We start from the raw sequence: 12863 nt of genomic DNA on the forward strand, positions 1-12863 counted from the left end.
TCTTATGCTTGCAATAGAATTATGGCATCATAATAAGAGTATATTAGTTGATTTAACACATTTAGGTTATCCTTCTTCATACACATTAGTAATATATAAGTTCTAAAAACTTCACAGTAGAGAAGTCCTTCAAAACCATATACTTAAAATTCTAGTTTCAAATCATTCATTTATTTATTTTAAACATAAAATCCAGCCAGCTTTATTCAATTATTTTATGGAAATAATTTGGCCACTGATTTGGGGGTACAAGTTCAAGTCTTACCACTAGTAAGATAGCCTTTGTCTTGGCTACAGAAATACGACCATTGAAGAAGTTGGAGTGTCTTGGACACTTCTGAGAATTTGTGCTGGTGAGTGGGAGATGACCAGCTTCCCAGGTGAGATGACCAGTTCAGACTCACCTGGGAAGCTAATATCAACTAGTATTAGGAGGCATAATTTAGCCTGTCATGTTGCTGTTCAGGGCAGTTGAGTCCGTTCTGACTAATTGTTGTTGTTGTGTGCCATTGAGTCGGTTCCAACTCATAGGGAAATCTTGTATGTGATTTCCGAGGAACGGCTGATGAGTTTGAACCAATAATCTTGCAGTTGAAACTGACCTTGAGGTCAAATGCTTATCCTATGGTGCCACACCAGTACTCCTAGTGACTCGGTCTAGAATTTCCATCTGAGGAGTGACTAGTGGGTTTGAACAGTTGACCTTGCAGTCCAGTGCTTCTCTTACAGAGCCAAACCTTATACTTCAGAATGATCTTATGGGGTGAGATGAAGAGTTAAGTCAGTTCTAACTCATAGCGAACCTGTGTAGGGATTCTGAGGCTGTAAATCTTAATGGAAGCAGAAAGCCTCATGGGGTAGGTGTAATTATTACCTCTATTTTACTAATAGCATCCTGATGTGGTGCTGTAGGACAAGCACTGGACGGCTAACCAAAAGGTTGGAGGTTCAAACCTACCAACTGCTCTTCGAAAACCCTAAACAGGGTCGCTATGAGTTAAATGGACTTGAAGGCACTAACAGTGACTATTTTACTACTTGGGATCTTGAAGCACGGAGGTTGAGTACCTTCACCAAGTGGCACACCAGGACCCAGTCTGTCATGTACGATTGGTCAATAAAATCCCTGAGCATGGAGGCTCAAGGAGCTCTCTGACTGGTAAAAGAATTTGCAGTTAGGAGGGCATCGGTTTCCTTGGAACATGAATGCTCTGGGTTGGAACCTTCTCAATCCTCATCCAATACACCTCTCTATTCTTTTGGGTATATGTTAACTCTGTAATAATACATATGGTAAACTCTCTGTGAATTCTGTGAGTCATTCCAAAGGGGTAGTAGGAACCAGCAGATAAGAAAAGTAAAAATGTAATGTGGATTTCTGAGTTTGTGGCCGGCATCCTGAAAGGGTAGTGGGAATCAAGTGCCCACATTATAACTGGCAGGTCAGAAGGTTGAAGTGTCATGTGAACTCCTCAAACTTAGGTCTGGTCTCTGCTTATCTCGCAATGTGAAGAATGGTTTCCTTTTAACGTGTGAACTCAGACCTTGCTCTGGGTGTCAAGGGTAAGAATGAAAGTCAGTGCCAAAAGGGTAGCTGATGATAAAGATGGAGAAGTGGCAATGTGAGGACTGGATCAGTCTCCACATTTAGGGGATTGGAATTATTCTGATCATTAGAAAGGAAGTCTGTAGGAAAGAGTGGGACAGGTGTTCTAAACCAAGTTTATGCTTCCAGCATTTGGGAATTGCCTACAAAATTCCACATCTGAGAGCAGTTTCTCCTATGCCTCTCTTAACCTAAATTGGGATTCTAAAGTCAAAATTCAGCTATCCAAATACAAAAGTTTCCTTTTAATTTACTTCTGCCGAATGTAAATAAGAAAGTATATAATAAAATCTACTTATAGTAATGTGAGATGGAAAATTACAATTTTGTCAATCAGAATTTACCCAGACAGTTTCATCAAACTTATATTCTTGGAAACATGGTCATTATGTTTTACATTTAAACTTCAAGTCTGGCCTAAAAGGGTCCCTTATCATTGGAATCCAATGAAGGTACTTAGTTTTCTAGATATATTTCAGAGTAAAAAATAAGGCTGGAATAAATAAAAGGACATTTCTAAGGTCTGATATTTTTCTTTAGTAGTACACAAATCAGTATCATACCAACCAAGTAGAAGATAACATTTTTGTTGTTGTTAGGTGCCATCGAGTCGGTACCGACTCATAGCAACCTTATGCACAGCAGAATGAAACATTGCCTGATCCTGGGCCAACCTCATTAGTGTTGCCACGCTTGAGTCCATCGATGCATGAGCTCAAATAACAACAGGGTGTACGATGGCCAACACAAGCGACATTATCTGTACTATACCTCTAAGATAATCATAAACTGGAGAGTCCGTTCTGTATCTTCTTCCTCTTCCTCTAGGTCATATGATATGGTAAACGTCAATTGTCCTCCAGCTGCTTTGAGCTAGAAGAGAAGAGAGGCTTAGTTATTGCAGGACAGGAGATGAGCTATTCAATCATATTATATGCATTATTAAACTTATTATTCTAAAATAATTGTATTGTTGCAGAAGATGGCACTTGGAAGAAACAGAAATCACTAGAGTAGAGTGGAAATGACAGACATTTCTTTAGTAACCTTTTCCGAACCTTACCCATCAACTGTAAGCCTGACACAAATATAAATTCATGTCTTGTTTTCCTCAGTATTGCATTTTCTGGAATAGGTTAAGTTACATGAAACTAAACACAGCCCTTCCTGTCATCTCTCTAGTCTATAGTTTGAGCTTTACAATACTGTTCCCCTTCAAAAGGATCTTTGTCAAAATTGGGAGTTTTCGACTCATTTCTGGCGGTGACTGCACTTCTCTGGGTCTAGTGCCTTCACAAAAGACATCACTCCATTTGACAAGCACTTTGCATATAGACTATGGACCATAAAGTAAGGGGGGCATATATTGTTGGCCAAGTAACATCGAACTTTAATATTCTGATACAATTCAGTAAAAAACACCAAAGAAGGGATACTTGAATAAGCCTGGTTTGAATTAATATTACTATCTCTTTTTCATTAAGCAAGTATTTCCCTTCTAATATGCATGTCAAACATCATCCAATGTAGGCTTCAGGTTTACATATTTTGTCATTGACAGTAACCTTGTAGAAACTTTGAAAAAAGGGGGAAACAAAATCATTTCTAGAACATGAATCAAAATTGGAGCTCTGAGTGACAGATTCAATGCAAATATGCTGTCCTCCTTACTTTTTTTTTTTTTTAATTTCACTCTGTAAATAAAGACATTCACAAAACAAAGCTGATGATTTGTATTCTGTTGCCTGCATGTTGACATTCAGAGGCCCAGCTTCACAGCAGTTGGCTGTCTCTGTCCTGTCATGGCCAACCCTCACAAGAAAGCAATTCCTGGCAATGCACTGGATGGAGGAAGAGGACCCTGATTCCTCTCACAATTGTTCCGTAGGGAATGGCACACAGCTTGCTATGGCTTATTAAACAGGATTTTTCAATTGCAGCTCTGCAATGCCTTCTAAGAGCTCATTACATGAATCTCTACAAGGAACTAAAACTCAGAAAACTTTTATTCCCCTGCTTCACTGAGAAATGGCCCTACTATAATACCCTTTCATATATAAAATAATAGTATCTGCCTGGACTATAGCATTTGGCATTATTGTGAGTAATGAGGGGTGAACCTATGTAAAAGGTTTTTGGTTCTATTAAGATAAGCATCTAAAATTTCCCATAGCATGCTTGTTCAGATCAGCTTGGTGTTTTCTCAATAAGACATATCCAATACGCAGATGGAAAGAATGTGCTATGTATCTTAAGGAGGACTGAACTATTTAGAATATTCTAAATTAACAAGACATGTTTAGCGAGAGATGGGGATTGGGTTGCTAAAGGACATTGAGAATAGCATTGTAACATTTCAAACTATTTGTAATTCCAAGTATATCGTGATTATTAAAAATGTGGAAGATACGTTATTATATTTGGGGGATACGTTACTGTAAAAAAAATAAGAAAAAGATTCATATGCTCCTTTTAAAAATGATCCTGTTGCTGTTGTGTGGTGTGCTACTGAGTTGATTGGGACTCAGAGACCTATCCAATTGGGCCTCGTAGGCTTCCATCTTTAAATAGAGCACCAGATTGTTTCTCCCTAGAACTGCTGTTGAGCTCAAACCATCGACTTTACAGTTAGCATCAGGTCTTAACCACTGCACCACCAAATCAACTGCTGTCCCTGTGGAGTCAATTGTGACACATCATAACACTACAACACACAGTACAAGTGCTACTTTATAGGATTTCCGAGGCTGTCAATCTTTACAGGAGCAGACAACCTGATATTTCTCTCTCGGAGAGACTCATGGGTTCACACTTCCTAATGCTTAACCCACTGCACTACTAGAACTCCTTTAAAAACTGACCACCTTTCTTGTTGTTAAGTGTCACCGAGTCAGTTCTAATTCATAGCTGCCTTATTTAGGGTTTCAAGGAGAGGCTGGTGGGTTTGAACTACCTCTGGTAATATAGTGGTTAGGAGTCAGCCTCCTAACCTCAAGGTGAGCAGTACAAGACTACCAGTCATTCCGTGGAAGAAAGATGAGCTCCCTTAAAGATTTACAGCCTCAGAAACCCTGTGTCAGGTCGCTCTGAGTCGGAATCGACTCCATGGCACACCACCAACAACAACTTACAGTTAACTGTCCAATGCTTATCCTACAGCACCACACCAGGACTCTTCGACATAGGAGCTTTGAATTAAAGATGCTATTCCAGTTTATAAATAAAAGGAAAATAGCAAAAAGATGTATTTTTTTATATGCCTAATCTTTTAAGACTATGTTGTTGCTAAGTACCATTGTGTCAGTTCTGACTCATAGTGACACTGTATAATATTTCCAAGGAGCAACTGGTGGGTTTTAACCTCTATCTTTGCAGTTAGCAGATCAGTGTTTATTCTACAGTTCCATACCAGGACTGGGAGCATGGATTCACTTCTAATATTTGTTTTGATAACATTTTTTTTTCAAGTGAACACAGTTCACTTCTAGTATTTATTGTTGTCATTGTTGTTAAGTGTCCTCGAGTCGATTCCTATCCATAGCAACCCTGCATAGAGTTACTAAAGCTGTGAATCTTTGAGAGAGACATAAAGTCTCATGTTTCTCCTAGGAAGCAACTAATGGGCTCAAACTGCTGAGCTTGTGGTCAGGCAGTACAGTGCTTATCCTCTGGAGCCACTGCACTCCTATTTATAATACGTACAAAAAACATAACAGAGTAATATGGTATGGAAGATGAATGAGAGATGAAGAGATAAGAATGGGGGGAAACACACACACACACACACACAAGGAATCCTGGTGTGGCACTGTGGGTTAATGTGCTAGACTGCATATTAGTTTGAACCTCAAAGTTGGAAGTTCAAGCTCACCAGCCGCTCCTCGAAAACCCTATACAGAGTCATTATGGGTCAGAACTGACTCTACGGAACTTAAAAACAACAAAAGATGTTTATATGTTAAAGAGAGTGGCCTTATGTAGGTCAGTGATTATAAAAACACATGAAGCAGCGACTAAAATCAATTCAACCCAGTCTCCTGAGGGCTAATGATGACAATGATGGCAAATTGCTTTTTCTATATATTTTTTTTATTCATACTTTTCATAAAAAAGATCTTTCCACCTATTTCATGAATCTTTGACAGTCACTCTTTGACATCATTAAAACCAGTGTTTGATTGCTCTAGCAATTTACCTGAGTAAAACGATTTTGTTTTCAACTAAGGTGTGTGTGTGTGTGTGTGTGTGTGTGTATGTGTGTGTAGGGAAAAGACCATTTAAAAAATGTGCATAATTTTGTTAACAGATACTTTTTTTCTGTCACAAGTACCTAAGTGTGTACTATTAGGGCTGTAGTCTTTTTCATTCATCCAAGAGGTCTATGGACTTCTGGTATGATGCTATAGGTTAAAGCGCAATGTCGGCAATTCAAACCAACCAGTTATTCCTCGGAAACCCTGTACAGGGTCACTATGAGTTGGAACTGACTCAAGCACTTAGGTGAAGAATGATCTGCCTCTCCTCTAGTTAACTATCAACTACTCCACATTGCCAAATGCCATCTTTACTTGGTTCTTCTGTGTTCTTTCTTCTCCACTGTCTCATATTCCCTCTGTTTCCCATCTTCCCTCTTTCCACCAAATCAAATGTGCATAGGACTTTTCATCATCAAATGACTTTACTGTCTCTTCTAACTATTATTTATGATTACTCATACCACTGTCAAGTTTTTTGAGACTTGAAGTGCTATTTTTTTTTCTTAATTACTATTTAGTCACCATTCCTATTTTATTTCTAGCAACTTGTCTCCCCACCTTTTACACATATTAAAGTTTTAAAGTGTGTAGAACATTAAACAGTTGCACACACTAACATTAAACATTTTTCTAAATAAGATAATTTATAAATTCTGTTTAGCAATTAGTGACCGTTGTTTTGCTTAGTTTTATTCTTAATCTTTATGTGACATATAAGACTTCTTATGACTCTCATCTGCTTTGTCTTCTATTACATTAAATTTTCCTAATACAATGTCTCCTGGGAAATCCAGGTGTGATGCTGTGGGTTAACATGCGCTGGACTGCAAAGTGAGGTTGATCCGCAAGGCCAATGGTTCAAGCTCACCAATCCCTTCTCAGAAACCCTATACAGGGTTGCTGTGGGTCAGCACTGACTTGATGCCACTTAAAACCAACAACAAACATTTCCTGTCATGGCCATACCTCAAATATATATTTCAGAGAGTGTCTCTAAGACTGTGTTCTCAGTCACTTTTTATCATTCATTCATATTGACTATTTAGGAAACTTCTCTCTTGTGGATTCATCTACATTTACAATTGATTCTTCAACCTACTATTAAGGCCTGTACCTTGTCCCCTATTTATGAAATAAAGTCTCAAACAGTCAACATACCCCAAATTAATCTCAATTATCCCAAACTTGATCCCTTTTCTAACTTTCAAAATTGTCTTAAGCCAATTTGCTTTATATCTCTATTTTAAAATGAAAAGCTTAGGTTCAATGTAATATTATACTTACCTTATTCTTTATATAAGATTTGTCATTCAATACCCAGCCCTTGAAAAGTGTTTTGGTCTAACGTCTATTCCATTGCAACATCACACTTACAAGGTGTTCATGAAAGAAGCACTGGCAGCAAAGTGGATTATGAGCTGGTGCTAACTGCAAGGTCAGTAGTTGGAATCTACTAGTCTCTTTGCAGGAGAAAGATGAGGCTTTCTGCACCTATAAAGATTTATACCCTGGCAGCAATGAAGAAACGGGCTGACTTCAACCACGTTCCATAGACTCCCATTGACCTGGATATGAGAGAGAGATGAGGAAGGGCTGGTTGGTCCAAAGTGTAGTGAGACCTGGGTACACCAGAGCCCATGGACAAGGACATAGCCAGAGGGCTAGAGCTGAGAGTGAAGCATCCGGCAGACATGAAGTGAGGGGAGACGCGCAAGAACACCAAATTTGTAGATAGTACCTATTTGACCTAGCCTCAATGGCTTGATAATCAGAATGTGACTAGAGGAAGATATATATATTTTTTTTTTGATAAAGGAAGTGAGGGTAAATTGCTACAATTTTATGAACTTGACCTATACTCACAGAGGTAGTAGCTCTAAATACTAACAGAGAGGGAAGGAGTATTCACATCAAATAGCAACACTATCCCCTCTGCATAAAGCATAGGGACGGGCAAATTAGACACTGGCTACCTAAAATGAGGGGGTGATAAAGGAACAAAGTGACTGACTTACACGGTTTCAAGAGGGAGTTTAGATTAAGAGTGTGTGGAGGAAGATACAGTCCTTCACAATTGTAAACATAGAGGTTTTGTTACAAAAATAGGACAGTATTTAATCTTACAGTCCAGAAACAGAAGACCCTAGGACCATGAAGGTAGAAAAGTACAAGCAGAATGCAGGACCTTATCCAGAGAAGCAGTGACACTAGAGATGGAGGCAGAGATGGGGACATGGAGAGAGGGAGCAGCTGAGGACTCTAGATTAATGGAAAGAGAGGGACTGAGAGCTGATGGTCAGGATGCAGACTTGAAAAATGTGCCCTTTGATGGTGTAAGTTATTATATATGCCTGAGTGTTAAAAAAAAAAAAAAAGAGCTAAAATGAATAGAGAGAAACACTGTTAACTGATGGTACATGGAGGGGATTATAATCATTGTAATGAAACAAAGTATATGATTTGTTGAATGTAAAACTGATGATCTGCCCTGTAAACTTTCAGTTAATTCACAATGAAAACTTAAAAAAAAAAAAAAAAAAAAAAAGGAAAAGATTTATAGCCTAGGAAAATCTATACAGGGTTGTTATAGGCTGGAACCAATTCAGTGACACCAATCACTGCAATTACCAGGCACTCTTTAAGCATATACATTTATTTCTCTGCCTTGGGTCTTTGTCTTGGAATAAGTTTCATTAACTATTACTTGCATTTTGCATTTTCCTGAAGTGGGCCTTCTAATAGCTCTGGGTTATATAACACCATCCAAGTTTCTACATGGTGTCTGTATCTTCCAAGATCTAAGTAGACCCATGTTCACATGTGTACAGAGTATACAGAAAACTGGCAAACTTATAGAGGTAACTGAAGTATTTTTAATGTTTAAGTGAAACAGTAATACTAGATATCTTCTTGGCAATGTACAACTACCTCTAGGTAGTTCATAATTTTAACTTTAGATAATGATAGATTTATTTTTATGGTGCTCTCAAATTTTGAGCTATGTTTTTGTTTACTTATATTTTGGGCCATGTCATATCTCTGTTTAGCAGGCTTTTCCGTAATGCATAAAACTCAGTGTAGAACAGGAAATAAGGGTAATGATATTCAAAGTGATTCTAAGCTTTGAGAAGTTTTACAAGGGGGTTTCAAACAATTTGCAGAAAAACGGATTAGAAGATAATGGAGTTTTTCCATGAACTTTTTGAAGATCTCCTTGTATATTGTCAACAGGCATGCAGATTCCATGAGGAAGTAATTGTGATTATCTAAGAAGGAAGCAAAAAGCTATATTGTTTAAAAATTTATCCTTATAAGTTATTTTTTTCTTATTAAGTTCTTTGACCCTAATTACTTAACAAACACACTACTGAATATTTTCTTTGGTCTAGGAGGCACTGTGAAAAAAATGGAGAAACTACAGTATTATGAACTGAGAACAATTAGAGCTTTAAATAAACAAACTCATTCAGTAGCAGTAACATGTTTGGCTTATAAAAATGTGTGACATGTTACTGGTAAAGTATATATACATACAGTAAATAACTAATTTTTGAAAATCTTGTGCCTTACAGACTCAATTATTGATTTGAAGCTTTCAAGTTAGTCCATTTTAGGGAAAATAATGATTTCTGTTATTTTATAGAGCATTGGCTGATCCTAGAGAACTCGTGGTTGATGGTAACCGAAAGGACACACGTTGGGCTATTACTGTAGTACTGCAGGTGACAGGTAACAAGGGCCTGAGATAGAGCAGGAGTCGTGAGACTGACAAGTAAATATAGGCAAGGTTTTAGAGGCAGAACAGACTGGATTGATGAGCAGTGAGATGTGAGGATTGCGGAAGAGTCAACATTTAAAAAATTATATACTCTTGGCTTCACTTCCTCCACCAGCTAGCATCTCCATCTCATTGTTCACCTTTGCAGCAAAATTCCTCAAAATAGCCATCGGTACTCATTGTCTCCAATTCCTTTTCTCCCTTTCTCTTTTAAACCCCTCTAGTTAGGTGTTCTGGAGTCCTGGTATGGCGCTGCGGGTTAATGCACCAGACTGCAAAGTCATTCGAACTGCAAGGATGGCGGTTCAAGCTCACCAGCTGCTCCTCGGAAACCCTGTACAGGGTCGTTGTGGGTCGGAATTGACTCGATCTCACTTAACAACAACAACAACATAGAGCATTGTATACACCGCCTATAGGATTTTCCATATCCTCCTACTATGCAGGGATACCGAAAGATATGTTATGTTTCATTGGATAGACGTAGAAAAAAAATACAATTTCAGTTCACTTTGAGGCAATTCATGTATTTACTAGGTGAATTAGAGTATATTTAGCAGAGATAAAAAAAAAAAAAACTTGTATCTCTTTTTGATAAAAAGGGAAAACTAGTGAAAGTAGCCCATTCTATAACGGCCCCCCAAAGACCTGACATTTTACCTCTGTATCATAGCTATTAAGAGAAATGATCTTCAGAGGGAATCTGAGATCCGATTGAGAAGGCAGTGAAAGGAAAGGAAACAGCACCCATCTATTCTTAGAGATGGTTCATTTGCTGAGTCTTTCACTTTCCTGATCCTCAAATTCACCCCATTAAGAAAAGAACAACACAAGTAACTGTTTCCCATGAGTACCTGTTTTAATTCTACCTTCAGGGGAAAGAAACAGCTTGTTTGCAAGTAACATTATAGTTACTATGCAATATATAACCTAATGTCACACATAATAATGTAGTGTGCATGCAGCACATAACATTAAAAATTTAATGAGGCAGAGAAGTTCTCCCTCATGAGTGGAAGAGGCTAAAGGTAATTCATAAAACTAAGCTTTACAAACTATTTCGTATGAGGCTACTTGTATCTCCACCCTTCTTTTCCCCTCTCCAGTCTCAAGAAATATGAACTGTAGGTGAAGGATGGGTGTTCTATTGAGGATAATATATCTGGAGAGGAAATGCTTTTTTAAATAAGCCTGGAATATTTGGCTCTCTGATATTGTCAGATTGTCATCACTCTTATACTACTAAATGGGCTATAAAACCTAATATTTACTTTTACTTACCAGTGCAAATATTTCAGAAGAGGTGCACTAAAATCATATGAGAAGGGGCTTTGTAATATTGAGTAAGAAAAATCAAACATATCTGTCTATTTCAATTTAGTATCACAAACAGGGCAAGTGATTCTTCTTTCTAGATTTCAAAACACCACATTGAAAAAAAGGATCTTTCCCATGAAAGTGTTTATAAATGCATTTATTCATAGAGCTCTCTTTTAACGTGGAAACTGTATTACACTTCAGGTTTTGGTATGCTCTTCCATACATTTATAACACAGAGATAAAAGTATTGTTTCTCTTCTGTAAAGCTTGATAATTATTAAATAGAATAGATGCAAGGGGATACTGAATTAGAGAACTAACACAATTTACATGGGATTTCTTAAAATTATGGACCCAGATTTGTGAGGGATGAGCAGAAATTACAAATTTTATTAATTTGATTTGGAAGGCAAGAGATCAGGCTATATAGTACAGAGATACAAAGATGAAAATCTTACCTCCCTTCCTTACTGCCTTAAGGAATACTGGTATTCCTTAATAGCACAGTATTTGGGAGAAAGATGAGACACTGTGCTTCTATAAATTTTGTATTATTGTAAAGTGCCATGGAGTCAGTTCTGACTCATAGTGACCCTATATAGATTTTCTAAGGAGTGACTGGTGAGTTTGAAGCATTGACCTTGTGGTTCAAAGTAACCTTTTGATCCAGTGCTTTATCCTGCAGCACCATGCAAGCTTGGGAAATCCTATGGAGCATGCCTTTGCATAGTCAATAAAGCACAAGTAAACATCTTACTGCTATTCTCTGCTCTCAGCCAAGATCCATCTGATGTCAGTAATGATATCCCTTCATTTCAGGTCCTTTTCTGAATCTGACTTGAACCTCTGGCAGTTTCCTATCAAAATACTATGCACTCATTTTAAAATTAACTTCAGCAAAACTTTATTTGCATTTGATATTGATGATATTGTCCGATTATTTCCACATTCCATTTGGTCACCTTTCTTTGGAATGGGCACCAATTGTTGGCCAGGTAGCAGTCTTGCAAATTTCTTGGCAGAGACGAGGGAGTGCTTCCAGTGCTTCATCTGTTTGTTGAAAAGTTTCCATTTGTATTCCATCACTTTCTGAGCCTTGGGCTTTTCCAATGCTTTCAGTACACCATGGACTTCTTCTTTACCATTGGCTCTTAATTATATGCAACCTTTTGCAATGGTTGAACATTTATCATTTCTTTTTGGTACAGTGACTATTTCTTCTATCTTCTTTTGATGGATTCTGCATCTTTCACAATTTCATGCATAAAATGCTTCCATATTTGAAGCCTGATTTTTTTTCTGTATTTCTTCCAGCTTGAGAAATGCTGATTGAATTCTTCCCTTTTGTTCAACTCCAGGTCTTCACAAATTTTATCATAATATTTGACTTTGTCTTCTCCAGCTGCCCTTTGAAATTTTCTGTTCAGTTTTTCTGCCTCATTTCTTCCATTTGCTGTAGCATCTCTGTTCTGGAGATCAAGTTTCAGAGTCTCTTCTGACATCCATTTTGGCGTTTTCTTTCTTTCTTTCTTGTCTTCTTTTTTTCTTGTCTTCTTAATGACCTTTTGTTTTCTTCCTATCTGATGGTCTTGATGTCATCCCACAAATATTATTGACTTCGGTCATTTGTGCCAAATTCATCAAATCTGTTCATGATATGATCTCTAAATTCAAGTGGGGTATGTTCAAGGTCATATTTTGGCTCTTATAGACTTGTTTTAATTTTGTTCAATTTCAGCCTGAACTTGTATAAGAACAACTGATGGTCTGTTTCACAGTCTGCCCTTGGACTTCTTTTGGCTTATGTTATGGAGTTTTCTCATAGTCTCTTCCCACAAATGTAGTCAATTTGATATTTGTGTATTCCATCTGCTGAGGTACATATGCATTGTTGTTAAGTGCC

At 37.6% G+C, this 12863-nt stretch overlaps 1 protein-coding gene across 1 annotated transcript in view; it reads right to left on the reverse strand.

Moving 5' to 3' along the window:
• The window catches only part of LAMA2 (laminin, alpha 2), a 747229-nt gene that overhangs the window by 417239 nt on the left and 317127 nt on the right, over positions 1-12863 (reverse strand). The window contains exon 13 of the mRNA XM_006834727.1: positions 2378-2479. Within this exon, the coding sequence (XP_006834790.1) occupies positions 2378-2479 (102 nt within the window). The remainder of the gene's footprint in view (positions 1-2377; positions 2480-12863) is intronic.

This window comes from Chrysochloris asiatica, unplaced genomic scaffold (assembly GCF_000296735.1).
Source record: "Chrysochloris asiatica unplaced genomic scaffold, ChrAsi1.0 scaffold00013, whole genome shotgun sequence".
In the NCBI taxonomy this organism is placed as follows: Eukaryota; Metazoa; Chordata; class Mammalia; order Afrosoricida; family Chrysochloridae; genus Chrysochloris; species Chrysochloris asiatica.